The sequence below is a fragment of the Caretta caretta genome, chromosome 2 (genome assembly GCF_965140235.1).
Source record: "Caretta caretta isolate rCarCar2 chromosome 2, rCarCar1.hap1, whole genome shotgun sequence".
NCBI lineage: Eukaryota > Metazoa > Chordata > Testudines > Cheloniidae > Caretta > Caretta caretta.
The window spans coordinates 226,186,400-226,213,043 of NC_134207.1; the positions used below are offsets into that span (position 1 = coordinate 226,186,400).

At 44.7% G+C, this 26,644-nt stretch overlaps 1 protein-coding gene across 1 annotated transcript in view; it reads right to left on the bottom strand.

Annotated features, from left to right (window-relative positions):
- Positions 1-15,891, bottom strand: part of CDK14 (cyclin dependent kinase 14) — a 503,511-nt gene extending 487,620 nt beyond the window's left edge. Inside the window, exon 1 of the mRNA XM_048838104.2 lies at positions 15,466-15,891. Within this exon, the coding sequence (XP_048694061.1) occupies positions 15,466-15,547 (82 nt within the window). The 5' untranslated portion in view covers positions 15,548-15,891. The remainder of the gene's footprint in view (positions 1-15,465) is intronic.
- Between the last annotated feature and the right edge of the window lie 10,753 nt (positions 15,892-26,644).

Genomic DNA, 26,644 nt, shown 5'->3' on the forward strand with positions numbered 1-26,644 from the left:
AGCCGAGGGGGCGGCACCTGCGGGCAGAGCACCCTGGCCCCTCTGCAAAGGAACAGGACACGGCTGCTTCCAAGAGCTGCCTGAAGTAAGCGCCGCCCAGCTGGAGCCCCTACCTTGAACCCCCACACACCCAACCGCCTACCCCAGCCCAGAGCCCTCTCCAACACCCTCAACCCCTCATTTCTAGCCCCACACCAGAGCCCGCACCCACAGCTGGAACCCTCACCCCCTCCCACATCCCAACCCCCTGCCCCAGCCTAATGAGAGTGAGGGTGGGGGAGAGCAAGCGATGGGGGCGGGGGGATGAAGTGAGCGGGAGTGGGGCCTTGGAGAAGGGGCAGGGCAGCGGCCTGTTTGATGAAGTGAGCGGCCTCGGGGAAGCAGCGGGCCAAGGGTGTTTAGGTTTCTGCGCTTAGAAAGGTGGCAATCCTATTATAAAATGGCCACTCCAAAGGTGACTCACTAAAATGCAGATTTCATACCACAACCATATATGTTACATACAAATGATATGTTATTGCCTCATCATAATGATAACTTTTACAATAAAATGGCTCTGAAAATAAAAATGTTAATAGCTCACATACCTAAAAGTGAATTTGTAAACTATGTGAATTCTTATCAGCTGAAGTCATAAGCTTTATATTGATTATTAAATTCCCATTAAGCAGATACACTAAATGCTCAGAACTACAACACCGACATTTTTATTTTAGTGCACGGAAAACATACAATGTTTTCTTTCATTTTTTTCCAGCTGGAAATCAGAATAGGAGCATAAAAAAACAAATAAAATAGCATCGATTGAACAAGCCCCTTAAAATACATTTTTGGTGCTAGACTATATACACTAGCATTAGCAGATGTCTTAAGTTATTTGTTCTAAAAGAACTTGATCATAAATTTCTTCAAAATATGCCTTTAATCAATGCTTAAAGTAGCCTGAAAAACGTGTGGCAAGGGGGTCTATCATAATCTAGGAATAGCAGCTTTGGTAAGAGTGCTTTAGACTAGAGCATGCCCCCTTATGCAAACTGGCTCAATGCCTTGCGATCCACCCCCCCCACTTTAAGCACTGCCTTTAATTAATAATTTATGCATCTTATAGTTATTTCATTTTGATACATATTTAATCATCAATCCTCATATGATGTTAAAATACTAACGACACAAGGATTTGACTTGATTCTTTTAAACAACTGATCAGCATACTATATAGTCTATTAATTTAAGTGGATTCCATATTTTTCCTTTTCCTTATTTCCAAGGAAATACGACTTTGTTCATAGAGGGTCAAATTATTTTGCCAAGCCAGAGACAGCTACAAAACGGTCAATAGAAATCTATATCTTTAAAGAAACTAAGCATTACTTAGCTATTTACATTTCTTAGAATATCATGAAGAATATTACAATCTTTTGGTAAGTGTACTTGTAATAAATTTTACAACCAAGATGTCCTTTCTACTGGTAGAAGCTTTCTGATATTTCAGACTGAGCAGGCAGCGAATTCTGAACTTTTGCACTGAACAACTATTAGTTGTGCAACTGATTTAAGAATACTGAGTTCAGCCCAGAAACAGTATGCGTTTCTTTCAGTACACCACAGATCTACACTGACCGTCAGTAGACTACAAATGACAGTTCCTGTAGGATGAAAGTTGAGGGAAGGGCAATTTGGCATTAGACATTTTTCACAACAATGAAATAGTTACTCAAGAGTGGGTACGCTAGACAGTATGGGCCAGACCACAGCTACAGAGGGTGGGAAAAGCCAACATAGCCAGATCTATGCCACCCCGTTAACCCCCAGAGGCAGTGGCTGAAGTGCAGTGTGTTGCAATGATCCCAATGCACACAGTGGCTCCTGAAACTGCTCTGATCTGTGCAGGGTCTGAAGCTGTCCCTGGATGTGTCCTGAGGATCAGGGGAGCATAAAGATGGTTTTAAGGCTCCACCCCTCACCAGGTGCACCAAGTAGAGCTCTGAAACACCCAAGGATCAGGATCCCTAGGTAACTACTATCACCACTAAAAATGAAATCATTTGCATTAATATACTTACATTTTTCTTCTGGCAACAACTGATCACTGTTTAACATATTTTGCACACTGCAAATCACCACAAAGTGATAGTACTACATCTACAACAATACAATCGAAAAACTGAAGAGATCTTGAAGACATCCCCTCCTGCCCCCCGAGATTCAAGGGGCTCTGCTAACAGTGTTAACAGTTACGCATACTAACATGAAAAATCAGTGAATGAGGACCTCAGATTTATATACACAGTTCTTATCAACCAGGGCTGTTTGATATGACAAACTCTCTCTGATAACTGTGAATTAGGGCTTTACAGTATGAAAACTATTATGTTTGGTGACTAATTTCTGGAGAGTAGTTAGCCCTATACCACTAATATCTATTACAGAAAAAAACTTTCAGTATTATACTGATTTCCTAAGAATAACTATACATTATGCTTTCACTGCTTTAGTGGGTTATGGTATGTGTAACTCCTGAGTTCAAACACAGTTTAAACATTTTATAATTTTTCCCACAGTTACACTCACTGTGCTACTATATATTTAACCCTATTATCCAAAAATACCATCGAGAGCCCATGAAGAAGCTACCGTGAAAAACAAGAAAGGGAAGACTGTTCTTTTCACCTATCAAAAGTGTTCTTTAGAATACACATGCCATACCAGGAATTCAGCCTATGTTCGGGGAGCTGAAGGTTCCAGAATGAAAAAGAACCCATTAGACCAACATGAATATGGTATTAACAATTTGATCTCATCAGGAAATTGCCAGAAAAAGGTGTAAGGCCATAAACAACAAAAGCCATTAAACTAACTGTTAAGGCTCCTTCTAGAGCTGTTTTGCTTTCCTCTCGCGAGCCTCAATGTATGAGTTAAGAATGTCAGTCTTAAACTTTGAATTTCCTGGTACGTTATTTAAATATAGAGCGGGTTTTTTTGTGTATGGCTATGGGTCGTACAGGAGTGACTAAGTCCAAACCCCATGCTGGTATATTAGAATGTTTTTCCTATAAATGGTATGGATTAGCAAGAAGGCCAAAATATCAGACCAGGTGTATGTGGAACCATTTCACGAGTAAGGATTATTTTAACAAAAAAATTACTTAAATGCACTTCTACCCTGTGGAGCACACTGCACTACTGTAATCAGAACATAACTTTTGCATCAAAAACCAGGTCAAAGAGCCCAAGGGAACCAAAAGGTCCTTTTATTTATTACTGAAAGAGAAATGGAGAGATAAAGTTGCAATACATCATATACTCAAAAACATGGAAAAGCAGTGGGTGTAAACTCCAAAACAGATGTAATTCAAGATAAAAATGTATGGCAGTTCAAGTCACCATTACATGAAGACTTGTAACGGTGCAGCAGCAGTCAAAAAAGCGAACAGAATGTTGGGAATCATCAAGAAAGGGATAGATAATAGGACAGAAAATATCACATTGCCTCTATATAAATCCATGGTACGCCCACACCTTGAATACTGCATGCAGATGTGGTCGCCTCACCTCAAAAAAGATATATTGGAATTGGAAAAGGTTCAGAAAGGGGCAACAAAAATGATTAGGGGTGTGGAACAGCTTCCGTATGAGGAGAGATGAATAAGAATGGGACTTTTCAGCTTGGAAAAGACGCAACTAAGGGGGGATATGATAGAGGTCTATAAAATCATGAGTGGTATAGAGAAAGTAAATAAGGAAGTGTTATTTACTCCTTCTCATAATAAAAGAACAAGGGGCCACCAAATTAAATTAATAGGTAGCAGGTTTAAAACAAACACAAGGAAGTATTTTTTCATGCAACGCACTGTCAACCTCTGGAACTCCTTGCCAAAGGGTCTTGTGAAGGCCAATACTATAATGGGGTTCAAAAGGGAGCTAGATAGGTCCATCAATGGCTATTAGCGGGGAATGGTGTCCCTAGCTTCTGTTTGCCAGAGGCTGGGATTGGGTGACAGGGCATGGATCACTTGATGATTACCTGTCTGTTCATTCATAGATATTAAGGTCAGAAGGGACCATTATGATCATCTAGTCTGACCTCCTGCACAATGCAGGCCACCGAATCTCACCCACCCATCCTGCAATAAACCTCTCACCTATGTCTGAGCTACTGAACTCCTCAAATCATGGTTTAAAGACTTCAAGGTGCAGAGAATCCTCCAGCAAGTTACCCGTGCCCCATGCTGCAGACGAAGGCAAAAACCCCCCAGGGCCTCTTCCAATCTGCCCCGGAGGAAAATTCCTTCCTGACACCAAATATGGTGATCAGCTGAACCCTGGGCATGTGAGCAAGATTCACCAGCCAGATACCCAGGAAAGAATTTTCTGTAGTAACTCAGATCCCACCCCATCTAACATTCCATCACAGGCCATTGGGCCTATTTACCATGAATAGTTAAAGATCAATTAATTACCAAAATCATGTTATCCCATCTTACCTTCTCCTCCATAAATTTATCGAGTTTAATCTTGAAGCCAGATAGATCTTTTGCCCCCACTGCTTCCCTTGGAAGACTATTCCAAAACTTCACTCCTCTGATGGTTAGAAACCTTCGTCTAATTTCAAGTCTAAACTTCCCAATGACCAGTTTATATCCATTTGTTCTTGTGTCCACATTGGTACTGAGCTTAAATAATTCCTCCCCCTCTCTGGTGTTTATCCCTCTGATATATTTATAGAGATCAATCATATCTCCCCTCAGCCTTCTTTTGGTTAGGCTAAACAAGCCAAGCTCCTTGAGTCTCCTTTCATAAGGCAAGTTTTCCATTCTTCAGATCACCCCAGTACCCCTTCTCTGTACCTGTTCCAGTTTGAATTCATCCTTCTTAAACATGGGAGACCAGAACTGCACACAATATTCCAGATGAAATCTCACCAGTGCCTTGTATAACAGTACCAACACCTCCTTATCTCTACTGGAAATACCTCGCCTGATGCATCCCAAGACCGCATTAGCTTTTTTCACGGCCATATCACATTGGCAGCTCATAGTCATCCTGTGGTCAACCAATACTCCAAGGTCCTTCTCCTCCTCCGTTACTTCTAATTGATGCGTCCCCAGCTTATAACTAAAATTCTTGTTATTAATCCCTAAATGCATGACCTTATACTTCTCACTGTTAAATTTCATCCTATTACTGTTACTCCAGTTTACAAGGTCATCCAGATCCTCCTGTATGATATCCCAGTCCTTCTCTAAATTGGCAATACCTCTCAGCTTTGTATCATCCGCAAACTTTATTAGCACACTCCCACTTTTTGTGCCGAGGTCAGTAATAAAAAGATTAAATAAGATTGGTCCCAAAACTGATCCCTGAGGAATTCCACTGGTAACCTCCCTCCAGCCTAACAGTTCACCTTTCAGTATGACCCCCTGTAGTCTCCCCTTTAACCAATTCCTTATCCACCTTTCAATTTTCATACTGATCCCCATCTTTTCCAATTTAACTAATAATTCCCCATGTGGCACCGTATCAAACGCCTTACTGAAATCTAGGTAAATTAGATCCACTGCATTTCCTTTGTCTAAAAAATATCTGTTACTTTCTCAAAGAAGGAGATCAGGTTGGTTTGGCACGAGCTACCTTTTGTAAAACCATGTTGTATTTTGTCCCATTTTCCATTGACCTCAATGTCCTTAACTACTTTCTCCTTCAAAATTTTTTCCAAGACCTTGCATACTATAGATGTCAAACTAACAGGCCTGTAGTTACCCGGATCACTTTTTTTTCCTTTCTTAAAAACAGGATCTATGTTAGCAAGTCATACGGTACAATCCCCGAGTTTACAGATTCATTAAAAATTCTTGCTAATGGGCTTTAAATTTCATGTGCCAATTGCTTTAATATTATTGAATGAAGATTATCTGGACCCCCCCCGATTTAGTCCCATTAAGCTGTTTGAGTTTCGCTTCTACCTCAGATATGGGAATATCTACCTCCATATCCTCATTCCCGTTTGTCATGCTATCATTATCCCCAAGATCCTCATTAAAGAATGAGGCAAACTATTTGTTTAGATATTGGGTCATGCCGAGATGATCCTTAACCTCGACTCCATCCTCAGTGTTTAGCAGTCCCACTTCTTTCTTTGTTTTCTTCTTATTTATATGGCTATAGAACCTTTTACTATTGGTTTTAATTCCCTTTGCAAGGTCCAACTCTACATGACTTTTAGCCTCTCTCACTTTATCCCTACATGTTCTGACCTCAATAAGGTAGCTTTCCTTGCTGATCCCTCCCTTCTTCCACTCCCTGTATGCTTTCTGCTTTTTCTTAATCACCCCTCTGAGATGCTTGCTCATCCAGCTTGGTCTACAACTCCTGCCTATGATTTTTTTTTCCCCTTTCTTGGGATGCAGGCTTTTGACAGTTTCTGCAACCTTGACTTGAAGTAATTTCAGGCCTCCTCCGCCTTTAGATCCACAAGTTCTTCAGTCCAATCCACTTCCCTAACTAATTTCCTTAATTTTTAAAAGTCAGCCCTTTTGAAATCAAAAACCCTCGTCGCAGATTTATTTTTGTTTATCCTTCCATTCAGTTTGAACTGAATTAGCTCATGATCACTTGAACCAAGGTTGTCCCCTACAACCATTTCTTCTGTGAGGTCCTCACTACTCACCAAAACCAAATCTAAAATGGCATCCCCTCTTGTCGATTCAGCAACTACTGAAGGAATCCATCAGCTATTGCATCTAGGAAAATCTGAGCCCTATTATTATTACTAGCACTTGTCCACCAGTCTGTATCTGGGAAGTTAAAGTCTCCCATGATCACGCAGTTTCCATTAGTATTTACTTCATTAAAGACATTGAAGAGGGCTCTATCCATATCCAAATTAGATCCTGGCAGTCTATAGCACACCCCAAGCACTATCACAGGGGGGGATCTAGTAGTTTTCTTCCCCAATGTGATTTTTGCCCAGACAGACTCTGTCTTATCCGTTCCATCGCTTCTTATTTCTTTACATTCTACCTCATCATTGATATACAATGCTACTCCACCACCTTTACCTTTATTTCTGTCTTTCCTAAACAGCACACACCCTTCAATACCTGTACTCAAATCATGACTACTATTCCACCATGTTTCTGTTATCCCTATAATATCTGGTTTCATTTCCTGCACCAGTAATTCTAGTTCCTCCATTTTGTTACCTAGGCTCCTCGCAGCGATGTACAAACATCTTAATTTTTGCTGTTTCGCTTCGCTCACATTCTTTACCTGATTAGGCATGGACATTCTACAGCCAGCATGACCTATTAGACTGGTATCCACACTGCTCTTCCTCCTCATGTCCATTCTCCTACCCACAGCTGTATCCTTTCTTACTTCGTTTTCTTCCCTCTCAATGCTAAAATCCGGCGTGGAGTTTACCTGGACATCTCCCAACCATCTCCCCAAAATTCCTCGTTTAAAGCTCTCTTAATCAGTTGTGCCAGCCTCCATCCTAGAAGTCTATTTCCCTCCCTACGCAGATGAAGTCCATCCCGAGAGAACTGTCCTCTGTCCATGAATGCCTCCCAGTGGCCATACATCCCAAAGCCCTCCTTATAGCACCACTGCCTGAGCCATCTGTTGATCGTCATAATCTTGTCACACCTTTGTTGCCCTTCTCTAGGAATGGGCAGAATCCCACTAAAGATCACCTGAGCCTCGACTTCCTTAAGCGTCTTCCCCAGCCTGGCATAGTCTCCCTTGATATGTTCCAGCGAGAATCTACCGGTATCATTTGTTCCCACATGAAGGACGATCAGTGGATTCTTTCCCGCTCCCTTTAGGATCCTCTTCAACCTCAGGTCCACATCCCGTATCTTAGCACCTGGTAGACAGCACATCCTTCTGTTCTCTGGATCAGCTCTGGTTACAGGCCTGTCTATTCTTCTCAGTGAGAAGTCCCCGATCACACTGAACTGCCTTTTCCTGGTAAAGGTGCGATTCTCCGGTCTATCCCCTGTTCCCTCTGGCTGCAAGTTCTTTCCATTCCTTTTCTCCCTTGTAATCCTCTTCAACCCATCCTGTATCCTCCTGTGGCTCATATTTGGTGTAGTCTCCATTGACTCTTCCCCTTTTCCTATAGGACAAGCCGCTCTTCTCTTCTTCCTTGCCCTTCCACCTTCAATGACCACCTGCTGAGCCCCTTCTTCACTTTCCAACTCTGTAAACCTCTTCTTGAGCTCTATTTCTCCTTCACTAGCCCGTCTTTTCCTCTGCCTGGTTCTCTTAGTCACATGCTTCCACTGTCTATTTTCTTCACCCAGCAATTTCCCCTCAGAGTTCTTTGGTCCTGCTTCCATCTGCAAGACTGAGCTTTTCCCTTCAGTCGCCTCATGTCTTTGCTCCATAATCTGCTCAAACCCGCTTCTAAACTCAACCAGACTTTCCACCTGTATCTCCAATCCTCAGATCTTTTCTTCCATCAGCTCTATCAGGTGGCACTTCATGCAGACGAAACTCTTTTCAGGTACCCCCTCCAGGATCATGTACATACCGCAGCTTCCACAACCAGTCATCTTCATTGTGTCTTCTACTACTTCGGTCACTCCCACTGCTGCCTCTGTACCTGTCATTGCCTTCCCACCTAAATCCTGTTAATCTGGGAAACACAAACCAAACCAAAACACCACCACCTACAAATACCTTCTCCTCTAACAGAACTCCCACCCAAACTCCCCTGTTTACAGCTCTGTTTGCTGGCTTCTGTGCCGCTGCAGCTATCTGATTCCCTTTGGGGCACCTGCCATTGGCCACTGTCAGAGGACAGGATACTGGGCTTGATGGACCTTTGGTCTGACCCAGTATGGCCATTCTTATGTTCTTAAGAGAAGACCCAATTATTAGAGTAAGCTCAGCCAACTGCCCCACATGCTGATGCCAACCCAAAGAATCAATGTATGATAATGCACATACAAACAGTCACTGTCCTTATAATAGCCATTACTATTGCCAAAGCATTTTATTAGTAGACTTGGGTCTTTGTATATTTAATTTACTTGGACCAAGTTTTTCCAAAAAAGGTTCTACATTTAAGCTCCTCAGTAAGGCCTGATCCAAAGCCCAATAAACTCAACTGGAGTCTTTCTACTGAATTCACTGAACTCTGGATCAGTCTCAATAGGTTTGTCTGCACTGTATTGTTAACCTGGGCTTACAATTGCTGGACCCGGCATCTGACAGCTGTGCTAAGATGTCCATACTTCACCAAATAGACCGACAGAGGTCTACAGCCTGAGCTGCACCACACTATACAGTGACGGGGCTTGGACTCAAGTCACAGCACGTCTGCCCAATGTTCAGAAGACTCAAGTGGAAATAAAATTTTTGGAAGTTAGCCCCGTTGGGCCCTGATCTTGCAAAAGACTTAGAGTCAATGGGACTTCTCACAATACATTAAGTTAAGCCTGTGCTTACGTCTTTGCAGGATCAGGGCTTTATTTAAGAAGCTAACTTTAGACACCCATTTTAAAAAAAACAAAACTTAGTCTTGGTTTCTTAAAAAGCAAAACTTCCATGGCTATATATTTTAACTATTATCTACTTGATCAATCAGATCCACCAAATACATAATTATGCTTTTTATTTTTTAAAAAGCATATTACTAGCTCTGGACATGTGTGATTATACAAACACTATTTTCATATGGGGATACAAGGATTTATGATGCGGATGTAAATATTTGCTCCAAACTTGGAACTTATTATTCCTCCTGGCATCATTTTCTCCTTTATAAATATGAATGTTACAGGAAGACAAAGGAAAGGTGTTGTCTGGATTCAGATATTTTCTTCCATTTAAAAGCCTACAGTTCTTAAATATTAGGGTTTGTAAGGAGTTGATTTGCAAAACACACACCAAAAATTATGGCACCAGTATACGGTCTAGCATCCTCTTGATGTAACTGTAGTAGATTCACATCACAAGGACACTACATGCCACATTCTCTCCTACATTCAGGCCACTTCACATTGTACTACTGGCACAAAGCAACTTTAAAACTAGCAGAGCCAGCCACAATGGGATCAGACCACTGTGTGGGAATCCTCTGGTGAGACAGTGCATAATGAAGAGCATAATGGCTCTGAGCCTACCCCCATCTCCACAGTCAGGGTAAGAGGCATGACAAGGGGAATTAGGTGTGTCTGCACCCAGTGATCCAAGGTTGCCACTCAGGGCCATTGGCAAACAGCGTAATTTAGAGCAGCCAGGGGCCCACCCTTGTGCTCAGCAGCTCTGAATTATGGGAGAACAAAGACAGCTCAAATTAAGACACCTTTGCATGCCTCTCAAGCTGCTCTGCTCCCCCTTTTGGCTGCAGTCAACGACTATTCTTATGCTATTTGTGTGAACTGAAAATGAGATACTAGTTGATTTAGACACCACACCAAAAATAATCACAGAAATGTAGGACTGGAAGAGACCTTGATAGGTCATCCAGTCCAGTTCCCTGCACTGAGGCAAGACTAAATATTATCTAAACCAGTGATTCTCAAACTTATTTGATCGGGCCCCCTTTCTTTGTACTGTAGTTGTTTACACCCCTTCCTACCACCCAGCTCTCAAGACAGAGCAGAGAGAAGTGCCTGCTGGCCGGGCGCCCAGCTCTGAAGGCAGGGATGTGCCAGCAGCAGCTCATAAGTAAGGGAGGCAATGTGAAAAGTGATATTTGTCAATATCAATTTTCACAGCAGACTTAGTGCCCCATTGTCACCCTTGCTGCTGAGCTGCTGCTGCCACCCTGGAGGTGACAGCCAGAGCCCTGCCACCTCCAGGTGAGGGATTGGGAGGGGCGGGGTGAGAGGAGAGCCCGAGCCTGGGTGCCGGGCTCCAGCTGTCAGCCCCTGCGCGGCAAGGCTCTGGTTAGCCTCTTCATCCCCACCTCCTGGTTACGCATGACCCTTCTGCATAAGTCCCTGCCACCCAGGGCTAATAGCCAGAACTCTTAAAAAAATAAATAAATAAAAAGCATAGAGCTCACACCTCCCTTGGAAGGCCTGCCCCATAGTTTGAGAACTGCTCATCTAGACCAGGGACAGGCAAACTTTTTGGCCTACCGGCCACATCTAGGTATTGTATGGTGGGCCATGAATGCTCACAAAATTGGGGGTTGGGGTGTGTGAGAGGGTAAGGACTCTGGGGTGGGGTCAGAAATGAGGAGTTCAGGATGTGGGAGGGGGCTCCGGACTGGGGCAGGGGGTGAGGGATCCGGCTAGGGTTGGGGTGCAGGAAGGTGCTCTGGACTGGGACTGAGGGATTTGGAGAGCAGGAGGGGGATCAGGGCTCGGGCAGGGGCGCAGGATGGATTCAGGGGTGCAGGCTCCGGGTAGCGCTTACCTCAAGCAGCTCCCGGAAGCAGCGGCATGTCCCCTCTCTGGCTCTTGTGCAGAGGCGCAGCCAGGCAGCTCTGCACATTGCCCAGTCGACAGGCGCCACCTCTGCATCTCCCACTGTCTGCAGTTCCTGGCCAATGGGAGCTGCAGAGCCGGTGCTTGGGGCAGCGTACGGAGCCCCCTGGCTGCCCCTATGCGTAGGATCCAGAGGACATGACGCTGCTTCTGGGAGCCACGTGGAGCCATGGCACACATGGAGCAGGACGAGCCCTGGACCCTGCTCCCCAGCAGGAACTCGAGGGCCGGATTAAAACGTCTGAAGGGCCAGATGTAGTCCCCAGGACATAGTTTGCCCACCCCTGATCTAGACCATCCTTGATAGGTGTTTCTCTAACGTGTTCTTAAAAAACTCTAAGAACAGAGATTCCACAACTTGCCGAGGTAATTTGTTCCAGTGCTTAACTACCCTTACAGTTAGGAAGCTTTTCCTACTATCTAACCTGAAACTGCCTTGCTGCAATTTAAGCCCATTGCTTCTTGTCCTACCCTCAGTGGTTAAGGAGAACAATTTAACACCCTCCTCTTAAAAGCAACCTTTTACATACTTGAAGACTGTCATCATGTCCCCCCTCAGTCTTCTCTTCTCCAGAAGAAACAAACCCATTTTTTCCGCAGCTTCCTTCAGAGGTCATGTTTTCTAGACCTTTAATCATTTTTGTTGCTCTCCTTTGGACTTTCTCCAATTTGTCTACATCTTTTCTGAAGTGTGGTGTCCAGAACTGGACACAGTACTCCAGCTGAAGCCTTATTGGGGCTGAGTAGAGCAGAATTACTACTTCTCGTGTCTTGCTTACAACACTCCTGCTAACACATCCCAGAATGATATTTGCTTTTTTAGCAACAGTATTACATTGTTGACTCTCATTTAGTTTGTGATCCATTTTAAACCCCAGATCCTTTTCTGCAGTACTCCTTCCAAGGCAGTCATTTCCCATTTTGTATTTGTGCATTTGATTAGTACTTTGCATTGTCCTTATTGAATTTCATCCCATTTATTTCAGACTATTTCTCCAGTTTGTCAAGATCATTTTGAATTCTAATTCTGTCCTCCAAAGCCTGATTTGGTATCATCTGCAAATTTTCTAAGAGTATTTTCTATGCCATTATGAATCATTTATGAAGATATTGAATAGAACCAGACCCAGACAGATCCCTACAGCAATGGTTCTCAAACAGGGGTACATGTACCTCTGGGGATACTCAGAGGTCTTCTCAACTCATCTAGTTATTTGTCTAATTTTACAACAGGCCACATAAAAGCGCTAGCAAAGTCAGTTAAAACTAAAATTTAATAGTGACAATGACTTAATTTATACTGCTCTATATACACACTGAAAAGTAAGTACAATATTTATATTCCAATTGATTTATTTTATAATTATATGGTCAAAATGAGAAAGTAAGCAATTTTGCAGTACTAGTGCGCTGTGACACTTCTGTATTTTTATGTCTGATTTTGTAAGCAAGTAGTTTTTAAATGAGGTGAAACTTGGGGATACGCAAGACAAATCAGACTCTTGAAAGGAGGTACAGTAGTCTGGAAAGGTTGAGAGCCACCGCTCTACGGGACCCCCACTTGATATGCCCTTCCAGCTTGACTGGGAACTATAGATAACTACTCTCAGAGTATAGTTTTCCAACCATTTATGCACCCACCTTATAATAGGTTCGTCTAGTCTATATTTCCCTAGTTTATGAGAAGATCATATGAGACAGTATCAAAAACCTTACTGAAGTTGAGATATCTCACATCTACTGCTTCCCCCCATGCACAAGGCTTGTTATCCTGTCAAAGAAAGCTATTAAGTTGGTTTGACATGATTTGTTCTTGACAAATTCATGCTGACTGTTAGTTATCTTCTAGGTTTTTACAAACTGATTATTTACTCCACTGTCTTTCTGAATACCAAAGTTAAGCTGACAGGTCTACAATTCCCTGGGTTGTCCTTATTCCCCTTTTTATAAAAGGGCAAATATAGTACCCTTTCCCAGTCCTCTGGGATCTCTCCTGTCCTCCATAAGCTCTCAAAGATAATCGCTAATGGTTTAGAGATCTCTTCAGCCAGTTCCTTAAGAATTCTAGGATGTATTTTAATCAGGCCCTACTTACTTAAAGACATCCAATTTGCTTAAGTAATTCTTAATTTGTTCTTTCCCTATTGTAGCCTCAGATCCTACTACATTTACACTGATGTTCATTATGTCAGTTGTCCAATCATTGCTAACCTTTTTGGTGAAAACAAAAAAGGCATTCAACCCTTAGTCACTGCTGCATTTTCTGTTATTGTCTTTTCCTCCTTATTGATTAATGGACCTACCCGTCCTTGGTCTTCTTCTTGCCTCTAATATATTTGTAAAATGTTTTCGGCATTTATGCCCCAAGCTAGTTTAATCTCATTGTGTGTCTTGGCCTTTCTAATTTTGTCCCAACGTGCTCGTGTTGTTTTTATGTATTATGCCAAAGATATAAAATGTCAATTTGAATGAAAAATATTAAAGTGCAGAGAACAATGACAAAGAATTCCAAGAAGATCAGTAAATAACAATTTTTAAGGCAAAGCAACCTGATACCAAAAAGAAAATTAGATAGTAATGCCAGGAGATGATAAGGTCAGCAATACAAAGTATAACATGCTATCTCAACACGGTTTACATCAGCAAGAGAATGACAGGATTTAGCAGCAAGAGATGATGGACAGACTTCTTTTGTTTAGTCTCCTAACCATCACTGCTTAACTATCATCATCTGCTTTCCGACCTCATGCCTCAGCCTTAAGGGGATGTTGTCTGGTGGTGTATTTTTTAACAAACATTTTACCTGTTGGACAAACATTAAAAGTAATTTACTTTTCTACTAGATGTGCTTTTATTTTTGTCTAGATCTCTCAGTGTAGCATTGAAAGCAGACTAGTCAATTTTAATTTTATTTCTTTTCAGTCAATTCAATTGCAGGCTCATGCTGTAGCATCTGAGTTTCAGAAGGTACTGAGAAATCTTTGTTAGTTTTCAAACATTATCTATAGGAACACTCATTATCTATAGGAACATTATCTACAGAACACTGCTAGAGTTTTTCAGTTTTGTAAAACACAATGCATAGCAGCTTTGTAAAGCACAATGGTACTTGATAAGTAGTTAGACGGGCAGAAAGAATCTTTACTTATAAAGCACAATTTCAGTTTAGCATCTATCAGGCAAACTCCATCCCAAATTCCTGTGCAGAGCTAAATAATATATTTACAGAGATAACAAAATTAAAGTAGAGGGAGAGAAAAATTAGGAGATAGAGGCCTGAGAAAAAAGATGGCATGAGGTAGGCTGAGGCAAGGAGGTACAAGAAAGCTAACACATAACTAAATCTGATCCTCTAGGCGTAAGAAAGTAATTCTACCAGTTCCATACCACTTCCTTTTGTCACCTATGTTAAAAGACATCCTCAGTATACTGTAGGGAAACAGTATATTGATTAATGGACCTACCCGTCCTTCCCTATACTGTAGGGAAACAGACAAGTGATGCCAATGGCCTAGACTGACCCCACAAGCCCCTTCCAGCTCTGCTCACTTATTAGTCAGATCTCTCTCTCCTTGTAGGCAGTGTTGCTCTAGCCCTGTTGGTCCCAGGATGTTAGAAAAACAAGGTGGGCAATATATTTTATTGGACCAACAGAAGAACTCTGTGTAGCTCCAAAGCTTGTCTCTTCCACCAACAGAAGTTGAGCCCATTAAAGATATTAGCTCAACCACCTTGTCCCTCTCTACATCCCTCTACTTAGTTTCATTACAAAAGGAGGGGCTGGAGTTTACAGCCCTGACTCTTTAGGGATGAAGGGCCAAGTCCTGTAGCCCCCAAGTAGGCTAAGCTCCCTGGGATGTGATCCCCCCCCCCCCCCCCCAGCTCCAGAGGTCTCCTGCCAAGCGGACGGTTCCCCGTGGGCGTGGGCAGCACGCGTGGATGCCAGGATGCCCCCCGAGGCGCCGGGGCAGGCGGCGCAGGGGGCAGAGCGGAGGCGGCGGCCGGGGACCCGACTCACCTATTCGGCTGAAACTCTCCGACAAAGTTCTCCGCAACTTTTTCATCCTGCTGCTTTTCTCGGCGGACTGCGCGTCCAGCATGGCACAGCTCGGCGGCGCCGGCCCAGCGCGGGGGGAGGGAGGAGCCCGATCGCCCGCCGCCCCCCGGCTCCCCTCGCCGCGGGACCCCCTTCTCCCCCGCCGCCGCCGCCGCCGCTCACACCGCCGGGGAGGGAGCGCGCCGCGGTGCCCAGGGCAGGCTCATCGCCTCCCGTCGGGGCTCCGGAGCCAGCCCGGGCGGGGCGCAGCCGGGGAGGGCAGCTCGGAGCGGCGGGGGTGCCCCGAGGCGCGCGGGAGAAGGGGGCAGCCCTGCCCGGGTGCCGCCGGCCGCTCGGACCCGCCCCGGTTAGCGCAGCAGCAGCAGCGGCCGCGTCCCCGCCAGCTCCGAGCCGGGCGGCAACTCCAGCAGCCTCCGCTGCGCCGCCCTCCCCTCCCCTCCCCGGCCTGCCCGCGCTCCCGCCCCCGCCCCGGCGCGCCTCGCTGATTGGCCGAGGGAGCCCGGCCGGGAGAGCGCGGTGGCGGTGGCCTTCGGGGGCGAGGGCTGGCCGGCAGGGGCGGGGCTGCATACGGGGGGCTGGGGACCAGGCTGCTGGGTGCGGGGGGGTTGGTGGGAAAGGCGGCGGGGGGGGGAGGGAGGTTCAGGCTGTTAGGGGGTCCGGGGGGGCGCGTTGGTGGGACCAGGCTGATGGATGCGGGGCCTGGGGTTCAGGCTGCTGGGTCCGAAGGGGGGTTGGTGGGACCGGGCTGCTGGGTGTGGGGGAGGGGATTTGGGGGGACAGGCTGCGGGTTGGGGGCTGCTGGGACCAGGGGGTTGGGGTCGTTGGGTCCAGGCCGCTGGAGTCATTGTGGACAGTTCTCTGAACTCATCCACTCAGTGTGCAGCCGCAGTCAAAAAAGAGCGAACAGAATGTTGGGAATCATCAAGGAAGGGATAGATAATAGGACAGAAAATATCATATTGCCTCTATATAAATCCATGGTACGCCCCCATCTTGAGTACTGCGTGCAGATGTGGTCTGCCCATCTCAAAAAAGATATATTGGAATTGGAAAAGGTTCAGAAAAGGGCAACAAAAATGATTAGGGGTATGGAACAGCTTCCGTATGAGGCAAGATTAATAAGACTGGGACTTTTCAGCTTGGAAAAGGGGCGACTAAGGGGGGATATGATAGAGATCTATAAAACCATGAGTGGTGTAGAGCAGTGGTTCTCAAAGCCTGTCCACCGCTTGTGCAGGGAAAGCCCCTGCCGGGCCGGACTGGTTTGTTTACCTGCCGCGTCCACAGTTTCGTCCGATTGCAGCTCCCACGGGCCGCGGTTCGCCGCTCCAGGCCAATAGGGGCTGCAGGAAGCGGCGTGGGCCAAGGGTCGTGCTGGCCGCCCTTCCCGCAGCCCCCATTGGCCTGGAGCCACGATTGGCTGAACATGCGGACACGGCAGGTAAACAAATCGGCCTGGCCCGGCAGGGGCTTTCCCTCCACAAGCGGTGGACCGGCTTTTAGAATCACTGGTGCAGAGACAGTAAATAAAGAAGTGTTATTTACTCCTTCTCGTAATACAAGAAAAAGGGGCCACCAAATGAAATGAATAGCAGGTTTAAAACAAACAGAAGAAAATATTTTTTCACACAACACACTGTGAACCTCTGGAACTCCTTGGCAGAGGATGTTGTGAAGGCCAAAACTATAACTGGGTTCAAAAGGGAGCTAGGTAGATTCATGGAGGATAGGTCCATCAATGGCTATTAGCCAGGATGGGCAGGAATGGGGTCCCTAGCCTCTCTTTGCCAGAAGCTGGCATTGTGTGACAGGGCATGGGTCACTTGATGATAACATGTCTATCATTCCCTTTGGGGCACCTGCCATTGGCCACTGTCAGAGGACAGGATACTGGGCTTGGTGGATTTTTGGTCTGACCCAGTATGGCTGTTCTTATGTTCTTACGCAAGGGGGCAGGGGGAGTTGGTGGGTCCAGGCTGCTGGGTGTGGGGGAGGGTTGGGGGTTCAGGCTGATGGGTGCGGGGCAGGAGTGACTGGTGGGACCAGACTGATGAGTGCAGGGAAGGTGGGACCAGGCTGATGGGTGCAGGGGAGGCGGGGTTGGTGGGACCAGGCTGATGGATGCAGGGGGGGTGGTTTGTTAGTGGGACCAGGCTGATGGGCGCAGGTGCGGGGGTGGGGGGGTTGGTGGGACCAGGCTGATGGTGCAAGGTTTGGGGTTGGTGGGTCTAGGAGGGTGGTTGCATCAAGAAGCTGGTGCTGAGGAGAGGGGCTAGTGGATTTAAGAGACCTCACATAGCGAGGCTGTGGCTTATCTCACCCCGAAGGCTACGGACAGAGGATGGAAGGGGCCCTCTGGTCTGCCGGCTGTTTGTGTTGATCTTCCTTTCAGTGGCTTTTAACAGGGCAGACCATAAGGGAGATCCCACTTTTACCACAGCTCATGCCATCAAAGATTAAGAGCATCACTGAATTGTACATTAAACCCAAGGCAAAACAATTTGTAGATCTCCAGCTACTAATTATTATTCTGGGGTGCCTGTCACTGTGGCATGGGTGCATTCTGTAGGGATTGAGTTGGCAAGAAATACCAATTACTCATTAGGACTACTATATGCCGCACCACCCTACTGCACTGTGATCTAGAGCACATACACAAAGTGGAATTAAGCCAGGGGAGGGTGAATGCCAAGCAAGCAAGAGTTCACTTCCAACAGCAGTGGTTTGCAATGCTTACACAAGAGAGGAGGCTGAGATGGAGTAAATTCTAGAGTGAGATCTCACCACCCAATTCCAACTTGTCTCCAACTCCTATCAGCTGCACCCTTGGGACAGTTAACTTAGGCATTCTGGAGAAATGCAATTGGTGTAGGAGTCAAAGATAGAGAAGAGAGTCTTGTAGAGCTTGTCTAGAGTAGGTTTAAAGGGGTAATGTTACCTAACACCTAATAACTAATGGTTAAAAGGATAGTATGGACAAGGCACACTGACTCTTCAAGTCCAAACATAGCCCACCCCCCTCCCCAAGACTTTAAAACACAGCCAGATAACACAGCTTCAAATGTGTTAGTCTGATGAGTGTTGAGGGCTTCTTGATTATGTTAAGTTAACTCAGTTGAGCTAACATGATGATCTCTTGGCCAATCAAGACTGGGCCTTAGAGTGTGTCTAGGCTAAAATAAGAGGTGAGTATTTAAAAAAAAACACACAAAACATGTTAGCTAACACAGGTTAACTAACACTTTTTTAAACCCTGGTGTAGGGCAAGGCACACCACCTAGGTTACAACAGAGCTAACTAGCATAATTTTACAGGTATTACATTGTGTCCATTCCATCTGTGAAGGAATGTTTCAAATCATGTTAGCTAACTCAATTTAAAAAGCACTAGACAGGCACTTGTGCTTAGATCATCTGCAACTGTCAAGTCTTTGGGGTAGGAACTGTCTTTTGCAACATGCACATACACTAGAGGTGTTGAACATATGGCCTATGAGTCAGAGCTGATCCACATGATGTATTTGTGTGGCCCTTATGACATATACAGATTGTGGAGAATATTAACTTGCCTTTTAAAATGTACATTTCCTTAGCTCTCATGATTGTGAAGAAAACCTTCCAAATGTGAACCAAAAGTAAACAACTTATGCAGTGTGGCCTTTCTGAGGGCTTATATACACGGGGAAATGTACTACACCAATAATAATTATACCAGTAATTATAAAAGCAGCTTTTTTTTTTTCAGTTTAGCTTATTGAAGCAACATAAACTAACAAAAAAAATGCCCACTGTTATTCCAAAACAGACTCATCACATGGGGAGTTGTACAGGTATAACTACAGCACCATAAGGATACTAGTAATGCCGATCAATTTCTCTCAGTAGACAAGCCTCAGTCTGCAGACAGCCTGAAACAATAGCTCTCAAAGACATGAATTCTGTGGTCCCCCTTAATTTCACTGGAGTGCAAACTAAAATAGCACTTCAATGTCAGTGACTGGAATGTTTCAGAGAAGAAAATGCAAAGATAAAGAAAGAAAGAGAGATGCAAAGACAAGGAATAGGGACAGAAACAGAGATGAGCATGGGGTAGGAAGAGGGAGAAAGGGTGCAAATAGGAGTGGACCTACTTCCCACTGAGTGATACTGAGTGTGACAGTGAAGTACTTAATAAATAATAGGAGGACTTGTGGCACCTTAGAGACTAACCAATTTATTTGAGTATAAGCTTGAAGTGAGTTGTAGCTCACGAAAGCTTATGCTCAAATAAATTGGTTAGTCTCTAAGGTGCCACAAGTACTCCTTTTCTTTTTGATATCAGTGAGTATTCTTGCTCTGGACAGAGGCAAGTACAGAAATGTATACTGTTATCCATGGACCATACCCAAAAGTAGAATTTGACCCTTTCTGTATAATGAGTTTGACACCTCTGGTGCACTCAGCTCCTAGTACAATTTGGATTCTGATCGCTGATTGAGGTCTTTAGGTGCTAATGTAATGCAATTTATGGTTTTGTGTATTGCAAGTAATGATTCAGTTTCACCCAGAGATGGATGAGCCGCAGCGCAGAGGAAAGAGCACAGAGGCAGGATATAAACATGCTGATTAGCCCTGTGCAATTGCATTCTACACTAGCTCTGTCTTCAAGTGGTCCTGCACAACTAAACCCAGGTAGAGCACATTGCAGCAATGTAGCCTGTAGGTGTCGAAGTCACATGGGACAAAGTCACGTTACAGTCTATCTGGAAGTCATTCTAGTTTTCATCTTGGCCACATTTTTATTTGAACTGACTTTTAAAAAAGAAATTATGAGGCATTAGCCTCTCCTTTTGAACAGTGTCTGCAGCGGGATTTAAAAGTGTGCCAGTGTATAAACTTACATGTCCAGTGTCTTTTACTCTTGTTACGAATAAAAGACTTTGTGCCAAAGTTGTCCAAATGTCTGTCAGGCTCTTTGGGGGCAGGAGAGAGAGGCTGTGTTGTTTTTGGAGGCATATGAGCAGAAATGTTAATAATCCCAAATCAGCTGGTTGAACAGAAAGCCCATGAGGGTGTGACTGTGATGCTTTTTTCAGAGTAGCAGCCCTGTTAGTCTGTATCCACAAAAAAACAAAAAGGAGGACTTGTGGCACCTTAGAGACTAACAAATTTATTTGAGCATAAGCTTTCGTGAGCTACAGCTCACTTCATCGGATGCATGTAGTGGAAAATACAGTGGTGGGATTTATATACACAGAACATGAAACAATGGGTGTTACCAAGGCATTGCATTTAGCTGTATGTAGTGAAAATCTATCAACTTCACTGTATTTGCTACTTCGCTACTCTGAAAACTGTAAGGAGAGTGATCAGATAAGGTGAGCTATTACCAGTAGGAGTGGGGGGGGGAACCTTTTGTAGTGATAATGAAGGTGGGCCATTTCCAGCAGCTGACAAGAATGTGTGAGGAACAGTAGGGGGGAAAATAAACATGGGGAAATAGTTTTACTTTGTGTAATGACCCATCCACTCCCAGTCTTTATTCAAACCTAAGTTAATGGTGTCCAGTTTGCAAATTAATTCCCATTCAGCAGTCTCTGCTTTGTTTACCTGAAACTTGAGGGATCATGCGTGATCTATTGTCTTGTGCTTAAAGACTTCGTTTGGGACAAACCAATGGACGCAAGAGACTAGCTGCTCTTACAAAGCCCTGAACTGCGTCAGGAAAGGGACAGAGAACTGAAAAGTTCCAGGAACAGAAGAAGAAAAGACAGCGCGATGTTATTTTGTAGTTCTGCTTCTCGTGCATCGGCTGCTCCAGGCTTTACATCCTGCAGTCCCTCGTCAGGTAACCCCCCGTTGTTTTAAATCAATGGGAGTTCTGCCTGTCGACTAGGGCCGGTAGCCTGGTGCCAATGAAAGTAGACAGCTCTTAGGCTCGGACACCCCGAAGAAGCCACCGGCAGCGTCCCACAGACCCCGATGAAAGAGCAGTGGGCAGCCGGGCAGCAATCCGTAAAACACCCAGGGCGATGTTTGTTCTTCCTCCCTTTCTTGGTGGTTTTTGCTGGAAGGAAAGAAAAGTGGAAGCGTTTAGTGCCTTTGTCTGTGTGTCTCCCCGCTCTTCCCCCCCTCCTCGCCCCCCGTTGCTGTTTCCGAGAGCACCAGAGCTGAAGAAAACTCATGAAAAGAAAAGGAGTACTTGTGGCACCTTAGAGACTAACCAATTAATTTGACAGGTTTCAGAATAACAGCCGTGTTAGTCTGTATTCGCAAAAAGAAAAGGAGTACTTGTGGCACATTAGAGACTAACCAATTTATTTGAGCATAAGCTTTCGTGAGCTACAGCTCACTTCAGCTCTGAAACCTGCAAGCACCTTCTTGGCTTTGATGCTGGCAATACTCCCCCTCCCGCCCCCTCCATTTCTATGGCCCAGCTCGGGAAACCCATAAAGCGGAAGCATGAAATTGCCAAACCGCAGAGCTGCAGCTATTACAATGGTGACGGTTTATTTTCTTGCAGCGTCTGGGCTCTCTGCTCAGCTGGGCATATTTGAACATCGGACTTCGCAGCCCCGAAGAAGTTACCGATGTGCACTCAATGCTAAAGAGCATCAGCATTGTTACACGTACAGGAAATCCCAGCCTTTGTCCTTGCGCACCTTAGTCAAAAGCGTCTACACCGTTTTAACTTGTTGACAAAATGGACTCTGTACAATGAGAATTTCTGCCAGGCGATTTGTTTAAAGCACAACTCCCGGAGTCAACCCCCTAAAGACAGAACAGGAGGAAAAAGCAGGTAGAAAAATAGTCCTTATCCCAAGCAGCTTCTTGGCCAGCTTTGGGGGAAGAATTCAGCTGAACTCAGCCCCTCTAGTTGCGTGACTGTGAATCATTCTGCAAACTGAGGGGTTATCCAGCATGGTGAGCAATCAGTCCTTTGGCCAAACCACCCCGGGATTGGTATTGCAGGGCTGGAGACTGGGGAATGCTAGCCTGCCTGCTGTGCTCTGAAGTAAGAAGTCAGTTGTGTTATTTATGAGGGGAAATAACTGGGGGGTCTTCAGTTGGTTTATTTTAGTATGACCTGTTTGATGGGGATTGTGGGATTGATATAACCCATCTCCAGACCAGTACTGGGCATGGCAGGGTCAGTATCCCATATCTCACATCTGCAGGACAGTGCAGACACTGTTCCTTACTAGAAGGGAAAGAGGGAGATGATGAACACCTAATCTCCGATCTGGGGTGCAGAGAATGGCTGACAATGCTGGGGGGAGACGGACGCTTGCCAGACATCCAAGTACATGGGGACATAGTTTTATGTGCTCTGGAGTCTCAGTGCTGTACCATCTTCTCCCCTTCCCCGTGTAACAGCCCCACTGGTTTTGCTTTGGGATCTCTGAAAGGAGATGGACTTAAGTTATTTGAATTTGCACTGGAGCAAGAGGCTGAATTTCAAAACTTGAACTGTGCATAAACAAGCAAAAAACATGTCACACAAAAAGAACTCATTGATCCAGTGCCTGTCAGTGCTGTGTGCATGGATCATTGTGCTGTGGGAACAAGCGTAAAACCTGACAAACCCCATCCTTCGCGGGTAGGATTGAACCTGGAACCTCTGGAACTAAATGCATGAGCCTCTACGGCATGGTCTGAAAGCCATATGGCTGTTAGTTTAAGTCTGTGGAGCAGACTCATTAATCTCTCTAAGTGGTCTCGATGCCACTAGATGGGACAGAATACCACTCCCAGGAGGTGTGTGCTTACACAGGCACACTCAGACTGGCTGATTATTCAAGATTAGCAGGAGGGCAGTTGGGATGGGGATGGGGATGCGGGGAGGAGGGCGGAGAGAGAGTAGGAAATAGCTCTCCAGCAGGACAGGCTTACCCATGCAGAAGGCATAGGCTTTTGGGCCTCCACCTGACAATCCAAAGTAATGTCACAAATCTTCTTTCTCCTTTGCTGAGGAAATTCTCCTTTAGGCCAGTTGGCTCACCTTGGAAAGATTTCATTGCTGGGAGAGCATGTTTGCTGGATGCCAGGAGCTGGTATTTGACAATGCTGCAAGTCTTGACTGACCCTCCCAGGATTAGGATCCATGTGAAAGCACTACTAGCCCCTATTAAGAGTCTCACTTTCCCTGTGTCCTCTAGTCGGACTTAATCCAAGATGACTGCTCATTTTGTGAAGAGAAGGATGGGCTCTGACAGCACAAACTGAGCTGTAGCCTCAGGGATATGACCTTTAAGCTCTGCTAGCAAAACGCATTAGAGACAAAAATTAAATTTTGGCAGTAGTGGAAGGGGAGTGCGTCTGGTCCTGGAAAAGTGCTCTTAAAGCAGAGGAGAGATGTCAGACTTCGCCTTTTTTGGCCCTGGCTATGAAGTAGTGATATTTATTAACCCAGGAGGATGAATCTTGTTTGTGCATTGTGCATCTCTGCTGATAATCAGAGCACAAACAAGGAAGCTAACTAGGAAGTTAATTTCAGATCCTCTCAAGCCTGATTACAGCTTCATATAGATCCTGTGCTATGGCTTAGTAGGTGATGTGTTACGTTCCCACATGGATTAGTCAAGGCTACAATGTCGAGAAGAGAGTTTGGCTTTCCCGGCTAGCAGAAACCACACTTTAGCAGTGACCTCTCAGTCTGAGCAATCTGTGAATGTTTGTCTCTCTGCACTACCCTCTAGTGGTGAGTCCTTTTGAAAACTAATGTATATGAGACCCTTATATCTTACTTTGTATTTACCATATACTTGAGCATTGGAACTTAATAGCCTCAGACTCAGAGACAATCTTATTATCTCTGTTATAATTTGTATTCCCTTTTAGGTTGTTTTCCTGAAATATGCAGCTGTCCCTTTCATACCTAGGCACGTGTAGCTTCTTTCATTTTGGCTGAGACAAAGGCAAAGAGAGCCCAGCCTGGAGAAACAGTGTGACAAGAAACAAAACTGTAGTCAGTAAAGGAAAATAAATGGCTGTCATAAATCTACCCACTTCAAACTACTGAGTTAACAGAAGGACTTTAACTGTAACCCCAAAGCATTAAACATCACATGTTACAGTGAAAGTTATGTAATCTCAGTGGCACTGCTGAGCAAATATAAGTATATTTGGTTTGCAGGAATTTGTGTGCTAAGATACTTTCCAATTTAAGGTTACTTGGCTACCTAGCAACATCACATTAAAGCTGAATGTTCCTGTGAAATAAGAGAAAAATCTTTTAACCAGCTAATTTTCTTGTGCTGTCCTGATAAAGGGCTAGTAAAAGAGAAAATGGTATTTCTAGTGAAACGACCTCAGCCATTGTGGTATAATGTGCTAAGGGCATTGAAATGCTCAATAAATACTCCCATAATGAAGATGATAAATAAAATTGGAAGCAGATGGGATATGATCCATTTCAATGCATTCAAAAAGCATGTGTAAATCATATCATCTCATCATAAAGATTGAATGATGGGTGCTTACTGTACGATCATTGCTATTTATCTACAGGTGACTATTTGGCCATCAGCAGTGTACTCAATCTGTGTATACTACGTACTTATGCACATGCACGTGCTCACACATACACACACACAAAGCCCAACTGATTCTGGGATGTGAAAATACAATGATAATTTTAAAATGACAACTATTCACTGATGTCTCAAAAAAACAAGGGTGATTTAGAGAATAACCTGACTATATCTCAAGGGCTCTTGAGTTTTTGTTTGTTTAATAAAGCTTATTAAACCACAGGTACCATAAATATTCTCGAAAGGATGTTAGAAGACCAGCATGTAATGCTGGATTCTGTGAGCAGCTCTGCACCCTCAGTTCCCAGTGGGGTGCTCAGAACCTCCAAGGACTGGGCCCATAGCGTGAAGCTGACCTGACAGGACTTAAGTGTGATGCCAGGGGTGCATAAGTCTTATGCTAGCAGCCCCCTACAGGGGGATGAATTTTACACACAAGATGGATAATACAAAATGTGTAGGTGCTAAAGTCATCAGAACTGCAGCTTATAGGGCAGAGTGGACAAGTGCATGACTCACCTTTCATACCTGAAAGTTTGGACTTCGTTCTTTAGGACAGACATTTTGTGGTCTGCTCAAGTTACTGCAGTTCACATTCAGTACTTAAACTATTTTAAAATCATTCAGCCCACATGCCAATCTCTGCTCAGGGGAAGGCTTGGATAAGATGTCTTAAGATTTTTATAGCTCCTATCACTGTGGTAACAAAGCACCGCAAAAAATTAAGCAGCACAAAAATCACAAATGAGGCATTAAAGATTGAATGAGTCTCTGTACTTGTCTGTAATGTATCCGGCACAAACCGGAGTTGAAAAATCCCCCTGTAACAGGATTCACTAAGGTTATTTGTTATTTGCATTGTGGTCACACCTAAAGGCTCCACTTAGCCATCAAGGCCTCACTGTGCTAATTGGTGTACACACACATAACAAAGAGATGGTCCCTGTCCCACAGAGCTTACATTAGAAGTATGTGCTGAGACAATAGGTAGATAAAACAGACAAGGTAGCACACATGAGCAGTGAGACGAGTCAAAGCAGCAAGCACAGCAAACCAGCTACCTACCCGTTGTTTCAGAGTAGCAGCCGTGTTAGTCTGTATTCGCAAAAAGAAAAGGAGTACTTGTGGCACCTTAGAGACTAACCAATTTATTTGAGCATGAGCTTTCGTGAGCTACAGCTCTGTAGCTCACGAAAGCTCATGCTCAAATAAATTGGTTAGTCTCTAAGGTGCCACAAGTACTCCTTTTCTTTCTACCCGTTGGTGAGTGTTTTGTAGGCATCATAGCAGAGGTGAGTTTTAAGGTGGATAATACAGTGGCTTTGTGTATTTTTATGGGGAGCTCCTTCCAGGCAACATTAACATCAGGGGAGAAAGTGGAGAGGCATTTTAAGGAAAATTGAACTGATAGGCAGTAAAGGATGACATCACTTTTGGCAGACCACAAGCAGGGGCTGATGGCTCAACAGAGAGATGATTCACAGGTTAGCTCTGTCTAAGGCCTTAAAAATGAAAAGAAGTAGTTTTGTGTTTGAGGCGATGGAGAATGGGGAGCTAGTGGAGGGAGGCAAAGAGGAGGGTGAAATGGTCAGCATGACAAGCCGGGAAGGTGATTTTTACAGCAGCATT